We start from the raw sequence: 27,208 nt of genomic DNA, 5'->3' as shown, positions 1-27,208 counted from the left end.
GATCTGCGCCTCTCCAGATCAGACCAGAGGATGATGAATGAAGGCCCTCAGAGGACAGGGTGAAGCAAGGAGCTGCCTCCTCCCTGGTTCTCCAGGGAAGCAGCCCTCACTTTGCCTTCTCTATTCCCTGTGGGAAAGGCTCCTTCCTACTCCAGTGGAGGCAGTGTCTGTGATGCCCTGCAGTTGATGCAGCAGCCCCATCATTGCATCCCTCCTAATTCCCTCCATCCCACCTGGAGAGGCTTGCTAGTGCCTCTACAAGTGCATCCCGAATTGTTCAGATAGGATGCAGCCCTGGAGAGGTTTGCTGGAGCCTGGGATGAAGCCTGGGTTTGCACATCTGACTGGGATACTCTGTGTATCCCCTGCTCTTCATGAGACCACCTGGGAATAACCCAAGAGCACCCTGGGGCCAGGAATGCCTCTCCACCCTTGTATCCTCACAGTGGTGCAGTGAACTACAGCAAGGAACTCCCTTGGGAAGAGCATGAAATTCCTTCCACTTTAGTGGATCCCTGAAGTGGTGGGATTTATCCCCATAGGCTGCACCAGCCTTTCTTGAGCCCTGGATTGGGTGGGTGCTGTCATTCCTGCTTGGTGCTTCCAGCTTTCCTGGCTTCTCTGGAACTGGGGTTTCCCTGTGCTCTGAGGACCCTCCCAAAATTGCCTTTAAGTTAATTTCCAGATTTTCTCCTCAAGCTGCCTTTGGCTCTGATTTTTGCCCCCTGGCTGAAGTTCCCCCCATGCTGTGAAGCCAGATGGATTTGGAGCTCTCTGCCTTCACCCCAAGTGCTTCCTGGTGGTGTCCAAACTCTGGACTTTGCTAGCTGGAGCAGCTCAGCCATGAGGAACCACACTGCAGCCATGGCCTCAAATACTTGGATGTCCTGGCTGTACAGGAGACCCTAGATACCTTCTCCCTGAGCTGAGCACTTTGTTCAGGGGGAGCTGGTCTGAAAGCTTGATTTGGAAAAATAAGGTTAATAATGATTAGCTGATTTTAATTTGGGGGATTGAGTAGGGATGCTGGGAGCACAAAGCCTGTGAGTGGGGGGGGTGGGCAGTCTAGCATGGCTGCAAGCAGTTTCCAGTAGCATTACAGCATGTCACCAGTAACTATGAAAAAATGGATGTATCCTGCTTATTATTTTAGGTGATATTTTCCATGCAGGTGGCATTGTAAAGAAAGTCCCATCCATCCTGTGCATGTGGGAGGGACTGGGTTTAGTCCAGATCCTCTTTGGTTTTGGCTGTGTTCTTTGCATACCTGTCTTAAGGTCTCTTCATGCAAATGAGCCATTAATACTTGATGACCAAGTGCTAATTGCAGCACTGTGGCCTCTGGAAGCTGTGGCTTGGCTTCTTGGTGACTCTGGAGACGGTGCCCTGGAAATTCTGGACTGCACCTCCAGGATATCCTGGGGCAGGCAGCAGCGGTCGTGGCACTGAGTTCCAAGCGATGCTAAACCCAGCTAAGGGGGAATCAATTAATTCCAGGATCCCTATGAGCTGGGGGGAACACTGTGCTGGGGGGTGGGCTGCACAGCAAGGATCCAAGCTCTCACTTTTCATGTTGAGAACACAGCTGGGAGTCACTCACTGTGTGGCTTCACTGGGGGGAGGGCACAAAACCTGGCCCCATGATGGCACTTGTGACAGGAGCAGGTACCCCCAATAGGGGCAGGTGCCTGCCCTGATTGCAGAGCATTGATCTGTGCTCATTCCCAGGCTCAGAGCAGTATCCAGACTCTGCTCCCAAAGGAATTTGACTGCTGCTTGAAACCATCTGCTCTAGCAAAACACATTTAGTCCAGCAAAAAACCTGCGAGCCGTGTGCTCCGAGACAAGCAGTGCTGCCGAGCAGTGCTCCATCCCACTGTCCGTCCCAGGGATTTCACAGGGGCTTTAAGAACCACCTGAGGAAAACACGACCTGGACTTGGCCCTAAAAGCTCCCCCAAAGCTGAGATGAACTGGGTGGTTGTGGAGCTGAGTGTAGGGAGAGTGCAGGGGTGGCAGCGCTCTATCCCCATGGGGATGTGGGATCCTGTTATCTCATTAAGAGAGGCCAAGTCACCATCCCAGAATAAGTGGCTGAGCCGTGACTAGACTGCAGTAATTCCAAAAGATTAGTGTGTTGGCTGGGCTGGCCCCGCAGCAGCACTTGGTTCTTCAGGTCCTGAAGCATCTCCTCTGCCGGCAAGCCAAGGGCCCTGGCAGTGCTTTGGGGTTGCTTTTAGGAGATTCACTGAGTGATAGAAGAATGGTGTGGGTTTCTTTTGTGCCTTTCCATCAGAAGATATTCCTTGAGTACAAGGAGGAGCTGGGAAATACCAAAATCCTCCTGTCCAGATGCTTTCCTGTCCCTCGGTGGGGTGGTCATGGTGGTCAATGAGCTGTTCCTGCCTGCCCCTGGGACTGACTCAGGCCAGGGGCTTGTTACTACACTGATTTAATTGCTTTTGTCGTTGGAAGCAAGATGCTAGCAGCCGAGTAGGCTCTGGAACAAGGGAACTCTGTGCAGGTCCCAGACAGACCCACTGGTGTTGTTTCACCCCCAGGCACAGAGATGGGGCAGGAGGTGGGGCAGGGGATGGAGCAGGGGGGCTGACAGGGAATGGACGAGGGGGCAGACAAAGGGGTACGGAGTCTGACAGGGAGTAGGAGAGGGGTCTAGCAGTGGAGTAGAGGGTCAGGCAGTGGGGCAGGGGACGGAGCAGGAGGGTGCAGGTGGTACAAGGGATGAGGCAGGGAATGGGGCAGGAGTTCGGGTGGGGGTCGTGCAGGGAATGAAGCGGGCATCTAGTAGCAGGGCAGCAGGGCTGGGGCGGCTGAGCCGAGGGATGCGAAGCTCGCTACCCCCGACCCCTCCGGCCATCGTCCTCTCCTACGCTCTGCTGCTGCCCCGACGCGGGCGCGGCAGGGGTGGGCGGGCGCGGGGGGCGGCACGCCCGGGGGGCGTCCCCCAGAACCGCCCGCCCCCCGAGGACTCCTTTGTTATTCTGCCCGAGCGCCGGGGCCGCTCCTCCCGCCTCGGCCGCGTCGCCCTTCGCAGGAGCACCCCCCTCGCCCCCGCCCCGCCCCGCTCCGCCGCCGCTGTCCGGCAGAACCTTCCAGCGCCGCCGCCCCGCGGGGCCGCCGCCATGGGCGCCGCCGCCGCTCCGCGCTGAGCCCGCATCCGGCGCCCCGAGCCCCCGCCATGGAACTGGGCAAGGTGGTAAGTGCGCGGCCACGGCCACCCCCCGCGGACCCTCGCGCCCTTCCCGGGCTCATTCCTGGAATCAGGGTTCGCATCCAGGGAAACTCCTTCCCGGGGAAGTTCGTTACCCTCGACACCGGCGGTTCCCGGAGGAACATCGCGGGGAGCGGGGATGCTTCGTGTGGCAGCGGGACCCGCCGGCGGGTGTGGGGGGCTCGTCTCCGTGGTGATGCGGAGCTCCTCGTGCGGCTGCGGCCGGGGCGGGTTCGCTCCTACACGCCCGTGTGAGTCATCTTCCCAGTCCCCGGCTCGACCGGGTTCAGGCCGTGCCACGAACACCCGTGTCCCCACGAGCACTCGTGTCCCCATGCATCCGTGTGCCCACGAGCACTCGTGTCCCCATGCATCCGTGTGCCCACGAGCACTCGTGTCCCCATGCATCCGTGTCCCCATGCATCCGTGTGCCCACGAGCACTCGTGTCCCCATGCATCCGTGTGCCCACGAGCACTCGTGTCCCCATGCATCCGTGTCCCCATGCATCCGTGTGCCCACGAGCACTCGTGTCCCCATAAGCCTTGGTGTTCCCATGCATCCGTGTCCTCGCAAGCACTCGTTTTCCCTTGCATCTGTGTCCCCACGAGCACTCCCCATGCAGCCATGTTGCCACGTCCCCACGAGCACCTGTGTCCCCACTTACCTGTATCTCCATGCACCTGTGTCCCCCTGCCCAGTGCTGCTGTCACAGCTCCTCCAGCCCATGGGGACTGCCCCTCCCCCAGGTAGAAGGAATGAAAACAAGTTTGGGGTGAGAAGTGGGTTTTTAGGGACTGTTCCTACAGGGAGCATGTTCACTCCTGCGCTGCTCAGCTGGGAAGAGGGATTTGGCTTTTCCCGGTGCTCCAGCATGTCCCTCAGATGCAGCATTAAGCCCACATGGTCATGGCTGCTCTTGGCACCATTGCAAGATCCGGACATCCTGGGGGGATAACAGGAGAGGGGTGCCCCATCCTGCTCCTGGGAGTTGCTCTTTACCCAGAAGCATTGCAAGGAACAATTTCCGTTTACACTAGATCTGAGCTTAATTTCAGAATATCCTGCTAGGACAATAAGAGCTGCTGGGGTGATGCTTCCCAAGAAAGGTGGGTCCTGGGTGGCAGTTGATCATAGAAACGCACATCTGGATGAGCTCCTTGCATCTGCTCCCCGAATCCTTCATGCTCATGCCTTTATCTCTTCCTGTTCCAAAAAATGCCTAAATTTTTGCATCTGCTGGGAAGTAGAAGACTCTGGTTAGCATGACTGGGAATGTTTCAGGAATGTTTGAAGGTGGTGGTAGGCCTTCCTGGAGTGCTGACCCTGTCAGACATGGACACACTCCCTCCCCAGACAGAAATCACCACTGCTGGAAGAGATTATCCCTGCATAAAGTCCTCATTTAAAATTAAAAGCCTGGCTATTGGGGCAGCTCATGGGAAAGGCTCTGGCCGCAGCCGAGCCAGCTGGGCACAGATTGACTGCCCTGAGCAATAGTTAAGTGAGAAGAGTAATGAGCGGATGTGCATGTTTTAATGGAAGGATGGGTATGCTGGGGGTCCTCCTGGATTTCTGCCTCTCCTCAGATACAGCCCCCTGTGATGGGCTCTGATTGTGCTCTGGAGTTGGAAGTGCCAGGCAGCAGCAGGCTGGGCTCTGAACTTTACAGCTTCCCCAGCTGGTCTCTGTGAGGTCTGGATTTTGTAGCCTGCTTTTTGCCAGCTGTTCTCTCCAAAATGTCTTCTTACCATAATTTTTTTCCTCTAAGGTTTATCTGTGTATTGGAAAAGTCCACATTCCTTAAACTGGATTTTAAAATTCCATGTCCAAGTAATTAAACTGTTTAAGTTTTTTATGGCTGGAGGAAGCCAGTTGCCCAGCACTCCACATACTGGTTCCTTGTGATGTGATCACTGTGGGAAACTCTCGTTTCTGGGAGCCAAACTCTCCCTGTGATCATTCCAGCCTGATCATTCCTGCTGGCATTGAGTGTCTCACTGGAGCCCTTGGGATCCACCACAGAATGGTTAGCTGGTTGTCTTCCTTCTTTCCTTTGCCTCGAAGGTGGAAGGAGCAATTGGATCACACTGTCTCATCCTACCCCATCTCTCCTGATGGTGTGGAATTTGGAATTTTCACTGGAGGCTCTGGAAGAGCCAACGGTGGGTCAAGTCCTTGCACACACAGCTCATGGGTGCATCCTCCTATGGATCCCGACCTCTGCTACCCTCAGGAGGAGCTGGGAGCTGGTGGAGTGGGCTGTCCAGGCACACTCCAAATGGACGTAATGGACATCCTACAACTTTATTTTGGTTTTGTTACTGGGATGACAGCACTACACTCTCAAGGCAAAGGTACGCTAGAAGTTGGGTGTCAGCTTCCAGCCTCGCATGTCTCCTTGTGGTCAGAGACCTCTGAAACTCACACCACCACTCCATTTCCTGGCCTAGGTGTTTTTTTCCCAGGAAACACCAGCTGTGCTGGAAGAGCTCCATAACACTCCTCTCTCGGTCATTGCTGAGTGCCGGAGGGGCCAGTGGTATTGTCGATCTGAAGTCATCATCCTCCTGGCCTCAGGAAAGCAGACCTGGAGGCAGCAATGCCAGAGCAAGGTCTCTGCCAAAAACAGCATCACGGTGATGCCATTGGATTCCAGCTGGCTCACGGAGTTTATTGCCATCTTCCCAGTGACTCTGTTTTGGGGTGTTCTGTGTGCAGGCTATGGGACAAGGTGACCCCAAACACCTACACTGGTATCACTTGGGGTTCAGGGCTATCTCTGGACACCTTGATTCTCTTCCTGCTGCCATCTGGGCTGGTGGCATCAGCATCTCCTCCTGGAGAGGGACATCTGAAGCCACCACCACTGGGAGTGACCCCAATGGATGCAGTGAGGTTTTGGGGTCTCTGTCACTGGAATATGTTGTTGGTTTAAGGAAAATGGTTGTTTTTATGGCCCAAGCAGTGGGAAATTTGAGACTTGTGTCATTTTGAGAACTATTCTCATCTCGAGGGACCAGGAGGTAAGAAGAGCAACAGCATCTTCTGGGATATGTTCACACAGCCTGGACAAGGAGCTTCATCCCAGAGCAGCTCTGGGATGTAGCCAGCCAGGAGAGGAGCACTTGCTATACAAACTTATGCATTCAGCATCAGATGCAGCCAAATAGCCTGGATTAAGTGGTGGGAAGGTATTTTTCACATCTCCTGACTCCTTGCGCCCAAGAAGCCTATGGGACTGAGCGGAAAGGCAGGTTGAGCATCCTCCTGTCCAATATGTAGAAATCTATCCCTGGGTTTTACATCCCATGTGGCTGGCCAGGCCTGCCAGCATTGCTTTCCTGCCTTCCTGCCTCCCTTTCCCTCCATCTGCTGGCAGGCACAAAGCCAGGCTTGTTTCCTCCTGCTGCTGCTGTCAGGCCACAGGTGCCCAGCACCTGTGTCCCCAGGAGCTCTCGCCAGTCCTCAGTGGAGCATTGACTACACCAAGTGTTACCCAGATGGCTTTGTTCCAGGATTTTGCTGGACAAAACCATTCCTTGAGCCCCTTGAGGCTGGGATTTTGACATTAGCTGCTGAAGGTGGGTGATGTTTAAAGAGATTCACAGAATTCACAGAATCACTGGGTTGGAAGAGACCTTCAAGATCATAGAATCCAACCCATGCCCCAACACATCAACTAAACCATGGCACCCAGTGCCACATCTGGTCTTTGTTAAACACATCCAGTGATGGTGACTCCACCATCTCTCTGGGCAAGCCATTCCAGTGCTTTATCACTCTTTCCAAACAAAACTTTTTCCTAATATCCAACCTGTATTTGCCTTGGTGCAGCTTAAGATGTGCCCTTGGAAGAGTTCGCCTGCTTCCCATGTTCTGCACAGCCTCCAGAGCCTGAGCCAAGCTTTGCTTTACTGGGATTTGCATTTTAATTAAGCCCATGGATTTTTCTTCCAGGCTTGTTGTAGTCAAGTCTTCCTGCTCCCTCCCTTCTCCAAAGCTCCTGCGTCTGCAGGGCTTGTGAGCAGTTTTCCAGAGGTATGCTCCATTCCGGCTCTCCATTTATAGAAAGGAATTAAGGAGAAATGAGGGAGCATTACTAAGAGGATTTGCACTGTGACTTACTCAGTTTGTCCAAATAATTTGCAGTAGCTCTGGATTCTTTAATCAACACTCGTTTCCTTCTGGAAATGAAAGAAGCAGGAAGGCGTTATGCTGCTCCTGAGCCAAGCTTGGCTCTTTGCCTCCAAATGGGAAATTTTGCATTCAGAGAGTGATCTGGGGAGAACTGGTGGGGAGTGAGGGTGTGTGTGGCAGAGGGAAGTGTGTGTCAGGGCTCAGAAAGCCTCTGTCATACTGACCCTCTTCCTCCATGCAGTTTTGGCTTTCTCTGTCTGGAGCCTGCAGACACATGCCCAGAGAGGTGACATGAGACCTGGTCCGTGGGTCACCCCAGTGCGGAGCTGTTGATGGCTCTGCCCCTGCTGTGGGATCTCCATGTGAGAAGATCTGGGCTGGGTCAGGGGTTGGGAATTCCCATGGGACAAAGCTATGGTGGCCTGTCAAGCCATATGGTGGCCTGTCAGGCAGCAGACCTTCTACAGGTTTCTGGGAATCTCCTTGATGTTGCAGAGGCAGGAAAAAAATGTCATTGCTCAGGGATAGATAGCCCCAGACTGCTCCTCTCCCAAATGGCCTGTGCCTTTCCATGCACACGTAGGTAGGGTTTCCTCACCCCGCTCAAGTGGCCCTTGGAAAGCTAACAGTGCTTGCAGCATTCCCTTGCAGCCTTCCCAGCCCCAGTGTCCTTCCCAGCCTGGCAGAGCCCCATGCGCAGCCCTGCCCCAGGTCCTGCTCCACTGAGCTCAATCCTGGCCCTGTGGCTCTTCAGGGCTGACCAGATGGCAGTGTCACCCTCACACCTCTCCTTATGCAATAGACCCCTATGGACTCTCGTCCTGCTTCCTGCCTGGCCCGTTGCACAAGAGGAAACTCCAGGGTTTCCTGTCCCACCAGCAGGGTGGGGTGTGAGGCTGCCCCATGTCCCCGATGTCCCCTGCCCTGTTCACGAAACTGGAGCGGGGCCAGTAGTGCTGCCCAAATGTGTCCTGGTGGGTCAGAAGTCGCCCTCATGGGTTGGAAGCTCATAATTAAATTAAAATTCCATCAGCTGTAGGTGTGGGATGGTGGTGGGGAGTGGCATCTCTGAGTCAGGGTAAAAGACCCTCTGTGGGGAAGGGGTCTGGGCTTGCTGTCCAGGCAGCCCCGAATTTCCCTCTGCTCTAACCCAATTTTGCAGCCAAATCACCCTCCCTGACCCCGCTTGTCCCCCAGAGGTGACAATTCTAGCCTTGGTCTCCTGCTGGTGCTCTGTGCTCCCCCAGTTTGCTGATGTGGGCGCTGCCAGAGACACTGATATGGCAATTTGGGCATATGCCAAGTGGCTCTGGGGATGGGACCCCTGCCCTGCATTCCTGGGGATGCAGTGTGAAAGTGGGGTGTCCACAGCTACACCCAGAAAGCGAAATCCAGCTTTTCCTCGGAAACCTTTCTGTCTTCCAGACAGATATGTGTGCTTCAAATGGAGTTGAGGAACTTGGGGATGGAAGCTCCAGCTGGTCCCAGGGGACCTGCCTGGAACCAGGGGCTGCCAGCCCCCATCACCCTCCCACTGTGTCTCCTCACTCTTGGAGGTCAATGGGGCTTCGTTGGTTGGAAAACAATGTCCTTGCTTTGCTGGGAAAAGCTGGCAAGAAAGAGCAGTTAAACTGGGAGCTCCATTTCTAGCTTTCCCAGGGATGCAGCACAGCTTCCCTCCAGAGACCACCCCTGTTCTGGTCGTTCAAGAACGGCAGGAGCATCTTCGGGAAAGTGGGGCCTACATCCCGCCTCTGGCTATGAGCTTCTGCTGCCCAGCTCTGGCTTTGCATTTGGCTTGTTCCTTGTGGTCCAGGACTCCATTCTGAGGTGGAACGTGCATTTAAATGCTGATCCTGGCACTCCTCACTGTGCCGGCTGGTTCATCACAGCTGTCCTGACAATCCTGGGGGCTTTGGGGCTGAAGACTGAGATTTTGAATGAGGACAAGCTGCCCCTGGAGCTGGATCCATGACATGTGTCACAGATGGATGTTAGGATGCAGGCATCCTTCTCCAGGCCTCTAGGACATGGGCATCCCTCTCCAGACTGGCAGAGGCACCTTCCCAAGCATTTTTTTAACACTGAATTTAATTTTATTGTTTTCCTGACAAGGGGCTGTGGCTTCTGAGACAGGCAGAACTGCAGAGCTAGCTCCCACTCTTGCCCTCATGTGCTGGGAACCTGTTGCCTCCATCCAGCCCCTCAGGAGGGGATGGATGGGTCTCTCCACTGCTGGTGTTCCTTTCAGCTCTCCTTAAAAAACCAAGCTGAGATCCAGGTTCTGCTCTGGATGCCTGGGATGGGTGTCTTGCAACTGGGAATTCAGGTCCCCTGACACTTCAACATGAGCCTCCTGCATCTTGCAGATGACCTCCATGGTCCTTACTGGTCACCTCCATGGTCACCACCCAGAGCCCATGGGGATGGGGCTGCAAACACCACAGAGCAGTGGCATCCCTGCAGCAGAACTGGAACATCTGGACACAGTTTCAGCTGAGGGGGCGCTTGGCTCTGGGCTGGGGGTGCGGCTGTGGGTGGGGTCTCATCTGTCTCAGGCTGTCATCATTCCCACTCCAGCTGGCACACGTTTTGGTGGCAGAGGGACTTCCTGGGGGATTTGGGCTGTACTCCACTGCATTTGGGGCTCCTGTGGGCCCCTCCAGCCCCACTCAGCATAGATTCGCTGGGGTCCATAGAGATGAAGCCACGTGGGGCCACCTCATAGAGGGCCAGGAAGCAGGGTTGCAAGCAAGGATTGTAGTGAGAAAGGCATTGAAATTAATCTCACGGCTTTAATTGGTTTTTATCAGTAATGAGCTACTTCTGGCAGGGCTGAGCCAGACGGTTCCTTCCCTTGGCAGCGAGATGTTCGTTGGAGGTGGTGCCAAGGAAGTACTTGGTGATGTGGGAGCTTGGGGAGAGGATGACCCTGAGCTGGCATCTTTGTGTCCCCGTGAAGGATCAGAAATGGGGTAGAGTTAAAAATCATGCCTGGAAAATTCTTCCAGTGGCTGCCACTGCCTTCCATAGGCTAATTGGTGGCTGGCTGTGCCAAGGCTCCTCAGTGGGGACTCCCCAAGGTCCTCAACACCTGCATGGAAAGTCCTGCGTGTGGGTTCCACTCCTGTCCCTCTAATCCATGGAGCAGACAGGACCTTACCAGGCAGCCCTGGCAGTGGTCTTCCCATCCCACTGCCCAATTTTTTGTGGCCCCCCAAATTGTCCTCCCCATTCAGCACCCCAAAAGTGGGGTGGGAGCCACCAGCTGCTGCCCACGATCCAAGGGCAGGGGAGGAATTTAGCTTCCCTCTGCCTGTCCCACCACTCTGAGGGCAGCAGAGGCTTCTTTGTGAGCGCTGCTTTAATTGCTTCATTATTATCCTGAGTAAATGAGTCCTGGCAGCAGCTGAACCTGGTGGGTGCCAACTGCATCCCAGAAAGGCATCCGGGAAAGGTCAGCATCCATCTAGCACAAGCAGGGATTGGGGACTTGGATGGAACCCAGCCACTGCAGAGCCGGAGGGTCTCAGTGAGCAGTGGGGGGACCATGAGGGAGCCTCAACCTTTCCCATCTCACCCCCCCCCATCACTTCTCTCTTGCAGACCGTCAGCATCAATAAGGCCATTAATGCACAGGAAGTTGCTGTCAAGGAGAAACATGCCAGGAATATCCTTCTCAAAGCTGGCCATGGGACAAGGACTGTGGGAGCAGGGCTGGGGCAGCCTGGAAAAGGGGCAGCATCAAGAGGGTGTGTGAGAAGAGGTGCCCAGGGTGCTGGGGAGGCTGGGGGCTATTAACAACATTGGATATCCTTCTAGCATGGCACGGGGTTCCTGCAACTGCTGTCACAGCCTTTGAATGTTGGTAGGTGCCCAGGCTGGTGCTCCCAGCACTGCTATCCCAGGAGAGGGCAGGAGGAGAAGGTGGCCACAGCAGGCAGGGACACTGCCACCAAAAGTGGATCCCTAGCATCCCAGCCAGGCATCTAGGAAGGCTCAGCAGAGGCACAGCTCTAGCCTTGCATGTGCCATGGTGCTCCTAGAGCAGGGCTGGGGGAGAGTGGGTGGCTTGTGCCACTTTGGGGACAGCATATACCTGGACTGGGCATCATTAGCTCCCTGTGGTGGCCTGGCCACTCTGGATGCAGCTGTCTTCGGGTGGCCATTCTCCATCACCAAAGGGCAGAAGACTGCTTCCTTGACCACCGGCACCATGCATCCTGGGCACGCACCATGAGAAGGGAGCACAGACCTTCTGGTCAGTGGTGAACCGGCTGCCACTGTCTGGCAATGCCGTGCTCTGCTGGAAGTTCTGCCATGTCTTCCATAAGCTCCTCCGGGATGGACATTCCAATGTGAGTGCCCAAAGCTCAGCTGAGGGCCAGATCCTTTCCCCTGCAGGGCTGCACCGGGTGATGGGAGATGCTGGAGGGTCAGTATCCTTCTGGGGGGTCAGTCCTGGGATGGGGACTCACAGAGGGTCATTGGCTTCCCAGGGGTCAGTCCTGAGTAGGGCCTGGAGATGGAGCCCTGCTGGAGGGTTGGTGCCCTCCTGGGGGTCAATCCTATGTGGACACCAGAGCTGGAGCTTTCCCAAAGGGTCAGTGCCCTCCTGCAGGTCAACCCTGGGTGCCCTGCTGGTGCCACCCTGCCCAAAACCCCGTGTGCCTCAAACCCCAGTGCCATTGGCAGTGCTGGTGCCAGAGGAAACTGCAATGGCATGCCTGCAAGAGCCATCAGCAAGGATCCTCCTTGGGGAAGCGGAGGCACGCAGGGCTGGTGGGGGCAATAAAGGGTTGAGAATGCATCAAGACCTCCCATTTGTCACCCAGTTCCTGGTTTCAAGTATGGAACACTGTGTCCTGGTGCTCTGCCTACTGATTGTCACCATCATTCCTCCAGGTCCTGAAAGACTCCATGCGATACAAGAATGAGCTGAGTGACATGAGCAGGATGTGGGTAAGTGACCAATCCTGCCAGCCATGGTGGGGAGACCCTGGGGTTGCCATGGCCAGGCTGGGGGTGGGGGGGGGGGGGGGGGGGGGGGGTTGGTGTAGGCTTAGGATATTCCCTCTCCCAGGAAGCAGAGCACAGTCATGGCTGACCTGTGGTTATTATCACCTACATGGGCTGGGTTTCAGTTGCATTCTATGTTCCCTTCCACCAAAATCAGATGCCTCCTTCCTATTTTATGGCAAAACCCAGTAAAAACTCGACTCTGACAGTCAAATGAAGCATTGAAACATGCAGAGAAGGTGATGAGAAGGTCTGACCAAATCCCTTCAGTACAGCCAGTCTGCATCCAGGTGCAATTGAGGAGGGTTTGGCTGTGGTTTTGGGGAGATAAGGGAGAGGTCAATCATTCTGCAGCAGAAAAAAGCTTTTCCACAGCCTGTGCTGGACCTCAATAGCTTTTTGGGGTCCCCACAGGGCCACCTGAGTGAGGGCTACGGTCAGCTCTGCAGCATCTACCTCAAACTGCTGAGAACCAAGATGGAATTTCACACCAAGGTAAGCCTCCCCGTCCCTGTCCCCAAGGCTGTATGTAGCAAGGGGTGGGCACTGGGGTGACAGCAAGGTACCAGCATGGCCATCCTGCTGCCTTCATTAAATATTCCCAAAGCTGCCAGTGGCCATCAAAAATGGCCCAAGGACCAATGCTTCGGGGGTGGCAGGATTCCTGGCGGCCCAGAGCTCCTTGGGCTGGGCTGGGAGTTGGTGGGTTGCAAGTAGTAGGAGACACACACACCCTATTCTCCCCCAGCTATCCCAGATGGGAAAACTGCTGGAAAGAGGTGTTTTCTGTGCCCATTACCCTGTTTTGGAAGTGTGATGTGACCTTCCCCAAAAGGCCAGAGCAGGTACCCCCTGGGGCAGATACCACTCCATCCTGTCCAGCTCTCTGCTGGCAGCCCTGTCTCCTCCCTGTTAGGCAGGTTTCTCAGCCCAGGAAGAATCAGCTTTTAGGGATGCTGTGGTCACCCAAGGTTCTGAGACCCTGTGCTACCTCCCTTTTCCCCCACATCTCTCCCCTGGCTCAGCGAAGAGCTGACTCTGAGGCTGCAGGATCACAGCCCTGGTGCTCCCAGAGCTGTGGCCAGACCAGGAGATCCTCTGGAACCCTTTCCTTACTCCTGTTTTCCCCACAGAATCCCCGATTCCCTGGAAATCTGCAGATGTCTGACCGGCAGCTTGATGAGGCTGGGGAGAACGACGTAAATAACTTGTGAGTACAGGGCAGGAGAAGGTCTGGGAGGGAGAGTGGGTGCGGGTGGGTGGCACAATCTGCCCAACCCCACTGGCAGCATGACCAAGCAGGGACAGGACCCTTCCTCATGGGTGTCTTTGGGGACAGTCCCCAACCATCCTCAACCCTGTTTCCTAGTTTTCAGCTGACGGTGGAGATGTTTGACTACCTGGAGTGTGAGCTGAACCTCTTCCAGACAGGTAAAAGCCTGCATTACTCTGAGGCACGGTGGAGTGAGAGATCTGCTGGAGTCCAGCCCCTTTGTGGGGCTGATCCGAGCTGGATGAGGCTCTGGCAGGGGATGTTGGCTGAGGCCACCACAGCTCAGCTCTTCTATGGGCGCTTCACCTGAATTACGGTTCAACAAGGCAAAGTGGAAGGTGCTGCACCTGGGTCAGGGCAAACCCTGGTATCAATCCAGGCTGAAGGATGAAGGGATGGAGAGCAGCCCTGCCGGGAAGGACTTGGGGATGCTGGAGGATGAGGAGTTCAACATGCCCCAGCCATGTGTGCTCCAAAACTCCCCATGCCCTGGGCTGATCCCCCAGCATGGGCAGCAGGTGAGGGGGCGATTCTGCCCTTCTGCCCCTCTGCCCCACTTAGGTAAGACCCCACCTGCAGAGCTGCCTCCACCCCTGGTGTCCCAGCACAGGAAGGACATGGGGCTACTGGAGCAAGTCCAGAGGAGGCCACAGAAATGCTCTGAGGGCTGGAGCCCTTCTGCTCTGGAGACAGGCTGGGAGAGCTGGGGGTGTTCAGCTGGAGATCAGAAGGGTCCAGGAAGACCTTAGAGCTCCTTCCAGTGCCTAAAGGGGCTCCAAGAGCACCAGAAAGGGACTTTAGACAAGGGCTGGAGTGACAGGACAAGGGGGAGTGGCTTCCCACTGCCAGAGGGCAGGGTTAGGTGGGAAATTGGGAAGAAATTCTTGGCTGTGAGGGTGGTGAGACCCTGGCACAGGTTGTCCAGGGAAGCTGTGGCTGCCCCATCCCTGGAAGAGTTCAAGGCCAGGTTGGATAGAGTTTGGAACACACTGGTCTGGTGGAAGGTGTTGGAATGAGATGGTCTTCAGCTGCTCCAAGCCTGTTCTGGAGCATCTTCCATCTGGCACACCCAGCACACTCCAGTGGCCAGTGGGACAACAGTGACAGTCAGAGGACAGGGGTCACGTCTCAGCTCTGCCCAGGGACACGGCTAGGGCTCGGTCCCAGTTGGAGGCCTATGGTGCCAGGCTGGAGTGTTCCCAGGCCTGGGTGGGAGACCTGGGTGGGAATTTTGCCTCCCAGTGAGCTCACAAATAGCTGCAGGGTGGCAGGCTGTGTCCCTAAGGGCGAGTGGGTGTCTTGCTCTGGATGACATCTGTGGATTTGGCAGACACAGTATGGCACCCTCGGATGCTGCTGCTGCTGCCAGATCTGATCCTGCACTCCTTCCCTGCAGTGTTCAGCTCTCTGGACATGTCACGCTCAGTGTCAGTGACAGCAGCAGGTCAGTGCCGTCTGGCCCCACTCATCCAGGTGATCCTGGACTGCAGCCACCTCTATGACTACACTGTCAAGCTGCTCTTCAAGCTCCACTCCTGTGAGTGTCCCCAGCACCACTGCCTTTGATGGGGGGGGGACACACAGGGAGGCACTGGGTCCACCACCCTGATGAGCCTGGGCTGTTTACCACCACCTCTTCCACCACCTCTTTTGGGGGTTGAAGGGAGTCACCATGGCAAAACCCATATCCTTCAGGATCTGGAATTATGGCAGACACCAGCCCACACTTCTCTCTGCCCTGAGGAGTGTGGGGTTTGGTCCCCTCCTGCAGCGGGACACTGCGGGGAGTATTTGGACCCCCAGAGGAGGGTGGCCATCTCTGGGAAAGAGCTATTTCCACGTGCCTGTGCTGATGGGTTGTTCCCTGATCCATGAAGACACTCGCTGACATTTCTACTTTCTGCTTCTTCCAGGTCTGCCAGCAGATACACTGCAGGGCCACCGGGATCGCTTCCTGGAGCAGTTCCGAAAGTAGGTGCCCAGATCCAGAGCACTGGTGCTCTGGGAGTGCTCCCAAGGCACTGAGATCAAAAATTAGTGAGCAGGGACGTGCTGTGGTCTCTGGTACGTGATTAGAGTAACCAGAACAAAAACTGGCCATCAAGAGCAGGGCAGCAGGGAGGGGATGTCATGGCGCCAGAGGAGGATGTCGTTGTGCTGAGAGACAGCTTGATTCAAGGTCACAAACTCAAAGAGCAGATAGCAGTGCTGACTGTGCTCTGACCACACAAAGACTAACCTTGGGACAGGGATCAACAGTGTGGTAAGCACAGCGCCAAGATCCTGACTGGGATGCTCAGGTGACTGGGAGAGGTGGGAGCTAGGAGTGGTGTGGCTGGGTACTGTCCCTCCTCCCCAAAACTTTAAGATCTGGAGGGAGGTACCCTGCTTCTGGGGAAGATGCTTCCGCAAGAACTGAAGGTGAGGGTGTTGGCTCCAGGCAGGACGCGCCCCCTGCTCCTGAAAACTTTGGGTAGGCAGGAATTGATTTAGGTTGGAAGGCACCTTTGAAGGTCATCAGGTACAACACCCTGCCATGGGCAGGCACACGTTCCACTTGACCAGGTTGCTCAAGTTTCAGGTCCTTCTCCCTGCCCATCAGGCCTGGGATTTGTGAGGTAAACCCTCCAGCAGTAGGAGGACTTCCAGGACCTGCCCTGAGTTTGGTGGCAGCACAAAACACATTCCCCTCCAGAGCAGTATGGTGGCCAGGTGACAACCCCTGGAGCTAGGCAAGGGGTTGTCCAGGTTGAACAAGAACCATCCCTAACCATTCCCTGCTCCTTGCAGGCTCAAGGACCTTTTCTATCGCTCCAGCAACCTCCAGTACTTCAAGCGGCTGATTCAGATCCCACAGCTGCCAGAGGTGAGACCCTGCTGTCCCCATGTTCCCTGCTCCTGTGCCCAGGGGCAGCAGTGGGGGCACTGGCAAAAAGCCCAAAAAAGCCTCTTGCTGCCTTGCCCAGCTTCTTAGGTCTGGTGGCAACATGGGGCTCCTGGGCCTTTAGGATTCTTTGATCCCTCACTCTGTGGCATCCAACTGGATGTAGCTGCCCTCCAACTAGAAGCTGAGATCCCCTCTTTCACTGATATTTAGCCCTTGCTGAGAGCCAACCCTGTGGGTCCTGGTTCCATCCTTACGGGTTCTGATTCGTTTCCTCCGCATCCTGACTCCATCCCTGTGGGTCCTGGCTCCATTCTCATGGGTCAAGGCATGGCCAGCTCGGCTCCAGGGCAGGATTTCAACCAACTGTGCCTTCAGTCCAGCAGCAGTGCCAGTCCTTCCACCTTAGCCCTGCTCCCCTCCCTCCCCAGAACCCTCCCAATTTCCTGCGTGCCTCTGCGCTGTCAGAGCACATCAGCCCGGTGGTGGTGATCCCCGCTGAGGCGTCCTCGCCTGACAGTGAGCCCATCACAGACCTGGTGGAGATGGACGCAGCCTCGCAGGTGAGGATGGTGGGGGCTCTCTGGCTCTGAGCTGGGGTTATTTCTCTAAATCCATGCTGCGGTGAGGGCTGAGATGGTGGGGATGGCCTCGGGAGCTGAGGAGTGTCACTGGAGAGAGATGGGTTGGTGCTGGGTAACTGGGTGCTGGGTGTCCCATCTGGATGCTGGGTGTCCTGTCTGGGTGCTGCTGGGGCTGAACTCTCCCAGTCTGAATTCTCCCAGTGCTGCTCAGTGGTGTGGTGCCCTCCAGTGACAGGCAAGGAGAGGTTTGTCTTCGAGCATTGCCATGGAGACCTTTAGGTCTTCACCCTCCTCTCCACCAAGGGTTGTCCTCAGGCATTGAGTGGGGAGGGGAAGGAGAATGCAGTGACGTGGCTTTGGGGACCTTCTCCCTCCAGGAGTTAGGTGGGGATGGACCACTGATGCTCCATGTTCATCAAGTTCATCACATTCAGTGTCCTGGAAGCGGGGGGAACCAGCCCCGGTGTTTAGGCAGCTCATAGGCTGGCTTGGCAGTGACACTGGGGACACAGAGGGAAAGAGCTCCCAAGTTGGTAGTGGGGTCACTCTAGGTCTGTCCTGCTTTTCCCACAGAGCCTGTTTGACAACAAGTTTGATGACATCTTTGGCAGCTCCTTCAGCTGTGACCCCTTCAACTTTAACAGCCAGAACGGGATGAACAAGGATGACAAGTAAGCAATCCTGGCAATGCTGCGGAATGGCCAAGATGGTAATAGGAGCTCCCTGCCTGGAACGGCATCACAGCCATGGTGACACACGGGATACCTCCTCTCCCAGGCTGTGTTCCCATGGCACTGAGAGTGTATCCCATGTCTCCTTCCCAGGGACCGGCTAATTGAGCAGCTTTATGGGGAGATCGCAGCCCTGAAGGAGGAGCTGGAAAACTTCAAGGCTGAGGTGGGTGACAACCAGGTGGGCAGGATGAGACCCACTGGGAATATTGGGTAGGCTTGTGACTGTGTCCCTGGGTGACACATCACCCAGGGATGAGTGACCTCATCTCTGTCCTGCCCTCTTCCCAGTGGCTTCCCCCATACAGGGGGTCCCCAGGTGTGCCAGGGGGCTGCATCCCTGTCGGGAGGGTGGGCTCAGGCCCACTGCCCAGCATCCTTGTGCTTTGCCCAGATGCACTTGGGGGCCGGCAGGGTGATACCCATGGGGGGGGCTGCTGGACAGTACTGGTGGGCATTGGGTGGTACCAGTGGGCGTTGAATGGTCCTGGCAAGCACTGAAGAGTGCCATCAGCCCCCACCCGTCCCCGCAGAGCGCAAGGGGGGCAGTGCAGCTGCGTGGCCTTGCCAGCGAGTTGGAGGCTGAGCTGGCCGAGCAGCAGCACCTGAAGCAGCAGGCACAGGATGAGAGTGAGTTCCTGCGTGCAGAGCTGGAGGAGCTGAAGAAGCAGCGGGAGGATACGGAGAAGGCTCAGCGGAGCCTGACTGAAATTGAGAGTGAGCAGGGAGTGCCAGCACTGGCGTGGGGTGGGGGTGAGCCCTGGGCGGGGGGGTCTCAGGTGCTCAGCTCTGTGTCCCTGCGTGCATGGCAGGACGGGCACAGGCCAATGAGCAGCGGTACAGCAAACTGAAGGAGAAGTACAGCGAGCTGGTGCAGAACCACGCTGACCTGCTGCGCAAGGTGGGCTCCCCAAACCGCCCCCCAGCGTCCCCTCTCCCAGCCGTGCCCTCTGATACCAGGGGCTGCTCAGCTCATTCTCTGATGTCGCCAGAACGCCGAGGTGACCAAGCAGATTACAGTGGCCAGGCAGGCCCAGGGGGATGTGGAGCGAGAGAAGAAGGAGCTGGAGGACTCCTTCCAGCGTGTGAGCGAGCAGGCACAGAGGAAGGTGAGTAGGGATGGGGGGGACACACCAGGGATGAGCTGGGGCTCCCCATGGGGCATCAGTGCTGCCAACCTCTCTCCTTGCTGCAGTCTCAGGAGCAGGCAGAGGTGCTGGAGACACTGAAGCGGGAGCTGGCAGCCAGCAGACAGGAGTTTCAGGTCCTCCAGGGCACACTGGAGTCCAGCACACAGGTGAGAGCACATGGGGGGGGGGCCTAGCACCCCTCTGGGCTGGATAGCCAGGCCTTAACCATTTGAGAGGTGATACCCACCACTGGCCTCAAAACTAGCTCCCTGTCATCATCTTTGCCACATCTAAGTGGGTTTGATATGACATAGGGGAGTTTCACGCTCCTGAGTGTGGTAGTATGTGGAGCAATGGACTCCAGCAGCAGGGATGGTGGAATAAAAATGCCTGGAAGAACAGGGTCAGTCAGCAGCTCTGCCTGCTGTAAGCCCAGGTAGCAGTGTGGCATCACACTGCAAGATGTGCCAGAAGGCAACCCACGCCCACAGAGCTGTGGAAGACAGCAGAGGTGCCTGGGCTTGTAGGAGGCAGAAGCTGGCAGGAAATTGCAGTCACCCATCTATGAGATGGGCAGACTCAGCAGCAGGATGGGGATGGGGCAGAGGCACCACCCTGCATCCACTCCTCCATCAGGATGGTGACAGTTGTGATAAAAATGCATTTTCACTGATAAAAGTGAAAAGGCCAGGAGCCTTGGTTGTTACCAGATAACATCATCAGTGCTTATCATCAGATAAGATCAGGTGTGGGGAAGCTGTGCTTGTGCAGGCCATGGTGCACCCAGCAGGGACAGTTGGGGTGGCCCAAGCCTGGACGAAGAATGGGTTCCCAAACTGGAGGGTTCACCCTCAGCACAGCCCCGACTGCCGTTTCATGCCCCCTCAGGCAGGAGCGGAGCAAAACACTCGGATTGCCAGCCTGGAGCAGGAGAGGGACAGGCTGAACCAAGCAGCAGAGCAGCACAGGGACAAAATGGCAGCTCTGCAGGCTGAGCTGCAGCAACTGCGGGACACACTCAGCCGCGAGCAGGAGAGCAGCAGGACAGAGCTGGAGATGCTGCAGACCCAGCTGAGAGACAAGGTACCATGAGGGTCCTGCCATCCCCATTCTGGCCAGACCAGAGGGGTTTGGGCAAGCCGGGTGCAGGCTCGGCAGGGGCTCTGAGCCCGGCTCTGACCCAGCAGGAGAGCACAGAGCGGGCGCTGCAGCAGCGCCTGGCCGAGGAGCAGCTGTCCCTGCTGCAGGGCACCACGCACGAGGCCGAGCGCATGGTGCAGGATGCCCTGGCTCGCATGGAGGATCCTGCTCATATCAGCTGCACTGGCTCAGCAGGTGATGCCCCTGCTGCTCCCAAATCTGGTGTTCTCACAGCCTGCCTCCTCCCTGTGGTCCCAGCTGAGCCCTGCCTGCTGTCTGCCTGCAGATTGCCTCCTGTCCCAGGCGCTGGCAGCCTCCGAGTGCACAGAGCGGCTGCGGGACGCACACAGCAAGTACCTTTCAGATAGTGCAGGTGAGAGGTGGCAGCCCCGGGCACTGGGCACAGCCCTGGCACACGGGGCAGGTGGGCAGCGCAGTGGGGGCTGAGGCCTGTGCCCGCTGTCCTGCCGCAGCCGTGGGCTCCCTGCTGCCCTGTCTGGCACTCTTCGCCCACCTGGTCAGCAACACCCTCCTGCAGGGCAGTGCAACCTCCCATGTGGCCCCTGTGGAGCCTGCTGACCGTGAGTGCTGCCCCAGGCCAGGGGTTGGGTGAGCAGGGGTCCGAATGGGCAGGGGATCAGGGTGAGCATGGGTTGGGGTGGGTAGGGGTCAGGGTGGGCAAGGGCTGGGGTGGGCAGGGGGCTGAGTGGGCAGGAGATCAGGGTGAGCAGGGGCTGGGGTGAGTAGATGTCAAGGTGGGAAGGCGCCAGGGCAAAGAGGATATTGAGGTGAACTGAGGCCAGGGTGTGCAGGGGTCATGGCAGGATGCTGGGATAAGGTGGGTAGGATGCTGGGGCAAGTAGAGTGCTAAAGTGGGCAGAAACCAGGGCAGGCAGAGGCCAGCACAGGCAGGATGCTGTGGAGGGTAGGAACCAGACATCTCCTCCCCATATGTGGCCCCCTCAACCCCCCATGCTGCCCACGCAGGTCTGCTGGAGCTGTGCAAGCAGTGTGGTAATGAGACTGTGAGCTACCTCAGCGCCCTGCAAGACCCAGGGATGGTGGCAACTGCTGACTGCAGCCTGGTGACAGCCTGCCTGGGCCAGATCAGCGCTATTGGGGAGGTGGGTGGCCCAGGAGGGCTAGTGGGATGGGATCAAGCCATGGCAGGCACCACCAGAGGGACTGTAGTGCTCCTGGACGGTTCCTTTCATCTCATCCTATCCCCAGGAGCTGCGTCCCAGAGGTTTGGACGTCAAGCAGGAGGAGCTGGGTGACCTAGTGGACAAGGAGATGGCAGCAACGGCCGCGGCGATCGAAACAGCATCTGCTCGTATTGAGGTGAGGGTCACCACGAGCAAGGACGTGCCCACAGGCACGATGCTGGGGGCCTGCTGAGACCACTGTAGAAGCCAGAGAGACACATTTGGCTCAGTACAGCCTCTCTCCCCTCAACCAGGAGATGCTGAGCAAGGCACGGGCTGGTGACACTGGGGTCAAACTGGAAGTTAACGAGAGGTGAGTGGTGATCGGAGCACTGGACAGAGCCAGGCAGACAGGATGGGGACAGATGCTGCAGGCAGGGCCACTGCTCCACAGAGGGGACTCAGTGGTGTTTGTCTCACAGGATTCTGGGCTCCTGCACAGGCCTCATGCAGGCCATCCGTGTCCTGGTCCTGGCCTCCAAGGATCTCCAGAGAGAGATCGTGGAGAGTGGACGGGTGAGCTGGAACAGGGGTGGGGGCAAGGGGGTGCTTGTCCAGCTGGAGGTCATCGTGCATTTGTTGGGACATGCTGCTCCAACCATTGTCCCGCTGGGACTTTCCCACCAGCTGCCTGGAGCTCCTTGCCGACCCCAGGGGTTCACCCTGGTTATGGTTCCTGGCGTCTCATGGTGATCCCTGATCTCCCTTCCCATACAGGGGACCCCACAACCCCGAAGTTCAGTGTGTCCCCTCCTCCCACACACATCCTGAATGACACCGTGACTTCCTCCTTTCCCCCCAAGAGCAGGGATTTGGGGGTGCTCAGTAACTGATTGTGCCTTTACCAATGGCAGGGTGCAGCATCCCCCAAGGAGTTCTATGCCAAGAATTCACGCTGGACTGAGGGTCTCATCTCTGCCTCCAAGGCAGTGGGCTGGGGTGCCACTGTCATGGTGTAAGTGCCACTGTCAACAGAGCAGGGAGAGGATGGCAGAGTCCTGCCATCATCACAGGGAGGGGACATGGGTGGCAGGATGATGCTTCAGCTCCTCTCTGCTGTCCCGCAGTGATGCTGCTGACCTGGTAGTGCAAGGCAAGGGGACGTTTGAGGAGCTGATGGTCTGTTCCCGGGAGATCGCGGCCAGCACTGCTCAGCTGGTGGCAGCCTCCAAGGTAGGAGCAAGGCTGCTACCCTTCCCATGGTTCAGGGTGATGCTGGTGCACCATGTGGTCACCCCAAATCCTGGGGCTGGTCTTCTGCTCACCTGGCAGGGTGTGACCCCCCTCCTCACTGTCCTGTCAGGTGAAGGCAGACAAAGACAGCACCAACCTCTGCAAGCTCCAGCAAGCCTCCCGGGGCGTCAACCAGGCCACGGCCAGTGTGGTGGCCTCCACCAAGGCTGGGAAGTCTCAAGTGGAGGAGAAAGGTAAGTGTTGGGCTGCAGGGATCTTAGAATCGTGTAATCACTAAGGTTGGAGAAGCTCTCTAAGACAATTGAGTTTAACTGTTCCCCCGCCACTAACCACGTCCCCAATTGCCACATCTACATGGTTTTTAAATCCCTCCTGGAATTGTGACTCCACCATGCCCTGGGCAGCCTCTGCCAGTGCTGAACAACCCTTTCCCTGAAGAAATTTTCCTTTCTTTCCAACCTAAATCTCCTCTGGTACAACTTGAGGCTGTTTTCTCTGGTCCTAATGCTTGGAGCACAAACCTGCCCCAAAACCTCTCCTCTTGGCACTCACCACTCTTGATTGGTTGTGCCCCTGTGGTCTCTGCCCATGGCTGCCCCTCGCTCCCTCCCTGCATATCCCAAGGTGCCAGACCCTGCCAGCAGCATGGGAACTGCTGGGGGGTCTGACTGGGGGAGCAGAGCTTGAGGGGGGCCGGTGGTGTGTTTCTCCACAGATAGCATGGACTTCTCCAGCATGACACTCACCCAGATCAAGCGTCAGGAGATGGACTCGCAGGTAGGAGATTCCCACGTTTTGAGAAACACACCCAGGCAAGTCTCTTTTGGGCTGCCTGGGGTGGGGCATCAAATTGGGGTCACCATGCCCAGCTGCCCCCAGGTAGCACAAGCAAAGGCAAAGCCCAATGTGTGAAGGCAACAGATGGGCTTGCCCAGGAGTCACATCCACTTGGTCCTCGATCCCTCCCCGATGCTGTTCCCATCATGACATAGCAGCCTGTGGCCATCCCTGCCCCCCATGTGCTACCCACAGCACCCACCTCTGCCTGTCATGGCGCAGCTCATTCCCAGGGGGGAATTCCCCTTCCTGGGATGCCCTCACAGATCATTGTGCCTTCACCTGTCTGCACAAGCAGTGCCCACCTGAGCTCCATCCCCTCCCCAGGTCCACTCATCATTGGAGCACTCGTGGGATGCACCTCTCTGGTCTTTGGGCTCGATGTTGGGGGCATAACAGGTGTAAAAGCGGGGTGCTTGGCCCAGCTCTGTACTGGGGTGGGCATGTTCTGGGCCATGTCCCCAGGTGCGGGTGCTGGAGCTGGAGAACCAGCTGCAGAAGGAGCGGCAGAAGCTGGGGGAGCTGCGTAAGAAGCACTACGAGCTGGCTGGCGTGGCGGAGGGCTGGGAGGAGGACGGTGAGTGGTGCCAGCCCTGCTCCAGCTGGGCAGCTGCTCCCAGAAAAGGTGGGGCAGGGTGAAGAAGCCCTGCCTGCCATCCATGGCAGTGAGAAGGTTTTGCTGCTGCTGGCACCAGCCTGAGGATAGTTGGCACACATGGGCAAATCCTATGGGGCCTCTCCACAGGAAAAAACCCAACGTGTGGGATCTACATCATCCCCAGGCAGGGGGCTCAGGTGCTGCTAGAGCAGCCTTGTGATCCCAGAGGGATGGGGCAGAGGGATGCCAGTGGGCAGCACACCCCCTGACCCTGTCTTCCCACTTACAGCTGCAGATTAGCACCAGTGGTAGAAGCAGCCCACAGGGGACACCTGGAACCCTGTGGGGGACACCCCTGGGACCCCACTTGGTGCAGTCTGTTGAGAAGAACCCCAAGGACGTGGTGCAGAAGTCCCCCTGAAGCACACATCCCCTGTGTCCCCCCAGAAGCTGCCTCCAACACCAGAGCTGAGCCGCCAGCAAGACCCCAGGGCTGGGGCGAGGGCGCAAACCGCACCTGTATTTATTGGAGCTGCTGGGGGTGGGGGGCGTGTCTACACGGGGACCTTTAACCCTTTAGTTTTGTTTTTGCACAGATTCTGGGAACTCCTAGAGCCTTCTCTGGCTGAGCGAGAGCGGTTGGGCTTCTCTTGCCTCTCGCTGCTTTTCCAGCCTTAATCCAGCCCCTGGCTCGACATGAACGTACCCCCGCCCTGGGAATGAGCTTGCTGTAGGCCCCGGGGGTACCACCGGGTGGGGGACAGCCTTTGGGGTGCTGATGGGCTTGGTGCTAAGTGTGCTCCCCCTCGGCGGGGACACCGAGTGCCTTTGGCCACTGCAGGCTGAGAGGTGGTGTTCCCTTGGGATACCCTGGCCAGTGACACAGAGTACTAGGAACAGCTAGGAAAAGGGCAGCAGCAGGAGGGATGCTGCCATGAGCTCCTGTCCCTCATTCCAGGTCCTCAAAACACCTCCCAAGCACCCCCTGAGTTGGGCTGCTCTGCCCTGACAGTTCACTGTGTTCATGCCAGCAATAAACCCTCCGCAAGGTGCTGGGTGTGGGTTTGAGCCACCACAGTGCCACCACAAGCCACCAGCTCCTGGGGATGGGGGGGGTGACTCTAGGGCAGCAGCACAGAGGGTTTGGGGGCAAGCCAGAGTGCCCCAAAAACAGAGCACCCCAAAGCCAGAGTGAGCAGCTGGTGCCACTGGTGCCACTCTGGTGTCATTCCCACCCTCTTGGGTGCAGGGGGACCAGGGCCAGTGTGGCTGTGGGCGGGGGTGGCCATGGAGCTGGCACCAGCCAGGGAACCTTTGTGCCTTGAGCAGGGGACTCAGAGGGCAGGGGCCATCAGCTACCTCCGGGCCCCCCAGCTCATCTCGCAGCAGTGGAGATGGTGACGTCAGACCATGCAGCAATGTCCCCATCCCCCACAGTCCTGCTGGTGACCCTGCTGGGGCCAGTCTCCCTCCACTCGGGGTGCTGAGGACGGGATTTGGCCTTTCTTCCTTTGGGAAGAGGCTGGGCTGTCACTGTGCTTTCCCAGCAACACGCACCTGTCAGCACCCAGCTGGCACCTGGAGCAGTGGGACCTGCCACCACCGTGGCCTCAGAGCTGCCACCCCTCCACACAGCCGTCCAGTGTGCAGGGACCTGCTGTTGCCTTGTCCCCTGCCAGCCCTGCTGCCGGACCACCTGCTCTGTGCGCCAGCCTGTTGCAGGGACCTAGGCCTGCCCCTGGGGCTCCTGCTGCTTTCCCATCTTCAACCCACACCTGCTCCCCTCGGATGCAATACCAACCATCCCATTCCTGCAGGACACAAGGAGCCCCAAAACCCTCCCCACTATTTTTGGGGGGGAGTCTCGCCTGCACGCCCAACTACCTCAGGCCTTGGGGCTGGGGAGCGGCATGGGGGTCACAGTGGCAGTGGGGGCTTGGGGACAGCTGCACTGCTCTCAGCCTAATCCACTTGTCCCTTTTGTATCTCAGCCAGCCGTGGGCGGAGGGTCCCTGCGGTGTCCCCAGTGATGGCAGCTGGTGACGGGGATGGCAGGGGTGCCCCCCCCACTGCAGGGCAAGTTGATTTGGGTTTTCATTGTATGATAATGACCATGTTAGTTGTTTTGGATTTTTCAATAAAGCCTTCAGCCCAGCCCCACAGCTTGAGGGGGACACAGGGGACCCGTGTCACAAGGGGGTTGTGGGCTCTGCCCTCATCAGTGTGCTCAGTGGCCCCCAAAATCACTTGGTGTCAAGGTGACCTGGGTGTTGTTCTGGTGATGACCTCCAGCCTTTGCCCCCGTTGTTCCCCACCTGCTTGTCTCCACGGCCAGCCTGCGTGTCACTTCTTTTTGCTGTGAGGGCACCAGGATGTGGTCCCAGCCCAGCCCTGAGGAGCACGGATGGCTTTGTCCTCCCTTCCTGGGAGGATGGTGCTGCAGTGGGGAGGCGATGCAGATCATCCTGTCACCCCGGCAGAGCCGGGTGGCCCGTGGAGTCCACAGACAGGGATCTCGGGAATGTCCCCTCCTAAGCATGACTGACCCACCCTGGGCAGCACCTAGTATCCTCCAGCCTTGCCAGGGCCACCTGGACGCCTGGGATGCAGAAAGCTCTGTGACAGCAGCCACTGTCCCTGTCGTTTTCCCTGCTGTTGTCCCTGCCTGCCACGGTCCCTGCCCTTCAGAACACAGCTGACTGGCAGTAGGGTGGGATATCCCCAGGGATAGCCATGTCTCCAGAGGAGCCCAAGGGCTCAGCCAGCCAGAGGGAATTTCCCACAGTTCCCAGCCCTGTCCTCAGAGCAGGATGGTGGCAATGGCACCCTTCAGCTGGGACAAGGGGACAAGCTGGGTGACTGGGGAGAGGCAGGACTGTGACCCCGGGATCCTGCATGAGGGATACGGGGTCGGGATTTGGGACCTATGAGGACATGCAGGGACTAGGACAGCGAGACACAGAGGCTGGAATGGTATAGGGGGACTGTAGGGGACAGGATGGGGGAAGGGACATAGGGAGGGGCAGAGGGGGGATCACAGCGGCTGGAATGTTGTAGGGGGACTGTTAGAGACAGGGCGGGAACACAGGGACCGGGAGAGGGAGGACATGGGAATTGGGATCGTAAACAGGGCTGTGGATTGGAGATGGGGAAATTGGAAGCTGGGTGGGGGAGACGTGGTGGGGAAGGGATGGGGGTGGGGCAAGCCCGAAAGTCCCGGTGGGAAGAGGGGCACGTGGCCTGG

General features: G+C 57.4%; 1 protein-coding gene across 4 annotated transcripts in view; it reads left to right on the top strand.

The window, feature by feature from the left end:
• HIP1 (huntingtin interacting protein 1) overlaps nucleotides 1–26,119 on the top strand; it is a 44,470-nt gene extending 18,351 nt beyond the window's left edge. Inside the window, exons 1-31 of one of the 4 annotated variants that reach the window (XM_068210068.1) lie at nucleotides 3,072–3,216; nucleotides 10,976–11,039; nucleotides 11,585–11,727; nucleotides 12,275–12,331; nucleotides 12,803–12,883; nucleotides 13,522–13,598; nucleotides 13,758–13,819; nucleotides 15,058–15,198; nucleotides 15,575–15,632; nucleotides 16,452–16,527; nucleotides 16,977–17,108; nucleotides 17,703–17,800; nucleotides 17,954–18,026; nucleotides 18,394–18,577; nucleotides 18,673–18,761; nucleotides 18,853–18,969; nucleotides 19,056–19,157; nucleotides 19,879–20,073; nucleotides 20,178–20,325; nucleotides 20,417–20,503; nucleotides 20,604–20,711; nucleotides 21,118–21,254; nucleotides 21,361–21,471; nucleotides 21,590–21,648; nucleotides 21,758–21,851; nucleotides 22,190–22,290; nucleotides 22,403–22,508; nucleotides 22,639–22,762; nucleotides 23,245–23,306; nucleotides 23,832–23,943; nucleotides 24,561–26,119. In XM_068210068.1, coding sequence (XP_068066169.1) covers nucleotides 3,199–3,216; nucleotides 10,976–11,039; nucleotides 11,585–11,727; nucleotides 12,275–12,331; nucleotides 12,803–12,883; nucleotides 13,522–13,598; nucleotides 13,758–13,819; nucleotides 15,058–15,198; nucleotides 15,575–15,632; nucleotides 16,452–16,527; nucleotides 16,977–17,108; nucleotides 17,703–17,800; nucleotides 17,954–18,026; nucleotides 18,394–18,577; nucleotides 18,673–18,761; nucleotides 18,853–18,969; nucleotides 19,056–19,157; nucleotides 19,879–20,073; nucleotides 20,178–20,325; nucleotides 20,417–20,503; nucleotides 20,604–20,711; nucleotides 21,118–21,254; nucleotides 21,361–21,471; nucleotides 21,590–21,648; nucleotides 21,758–21,851; nucleotides 22,190–22,290; nucleotides 22,403–22,508; nucleotides 22,639–22,762; nucleotides 23,245–23,306; nucleotides 23,832–23,943; nucleotides 24,561–24,577 — 3,033 coding nt within the window. In that variant the 5' untranslated portion in view covers nucleotides 3,072–3,198 and the 3' untranslated portion in view covers nucleotides 24,578–26,119. Of the gene's footprint in view, nucleotides 1–3,071; nucleotides 3,217–10,975; nucleotides 11,040–11,584; nucleotides 11,728–12,274; nucleotides 12,332–12,802; nucleotides 12,884–13,521; nucleotides 13,599–13,757; nucleotides 13,820–15,057; nucleotides 15,199–15,574; nucleotides 15,633–16,451; nucleotides 16,528–16,976; nucleotides 17,109–17,702; nucleotides 17,801–17,953; nucleotides 18,027–18,393; nucleotides 18,578–18,672; nucleotides 18,762–18,852; nucleotides 18,970–19,055; nucleotides 19,158–19,878; nucleotides 20,074–20,177; nucleotides 20,326–20,416; nucleotides 20,504–20,603; nucleotides 20,712–21,117; nucleotides 21,255–21,360; nucleotides 21,472–21,589; nucleotides 21,649–21,757; nucleotides 21,852–22,189; nucleotides 22,291–22,402; nucleotides 22,509–22,638; nucleotides 22,763–23,244; nucleotides 23,307–23,831; nucleotides 23,944–24,411 lie in introns of those variants that run through there. The other 3 variants (XM_068210071.1, XM_068210067.1, XM_068210070.1) reach the window with 3 other exon arrangements.
• The last annotated feature ends 1,089 nt before the right edge of the window (nucleotides 26,120–27,208 follow it).

This window comes from Anomalospiza imberbis, chromosome 20 (assembly GCF_031753505.1).
Source record: "Anomalospiza imberbis isolate Cuckoo-Finch-1a 21T00152 chromosome 20, ASM3175350v1, whole genome shotgun sequence".
NCBI classification, from domain to species: Eukaryota; Metazoa; Chordata; class Aves; order Passeriformes; family Viduidae; genus Anomalospiza; species Anomalospiza imberbis.
The sequence above is the reverse complement of the archived record's forward strand: the minus strand, read 5'-3'. Positions and strand labels throughout refer to the sequence as shown.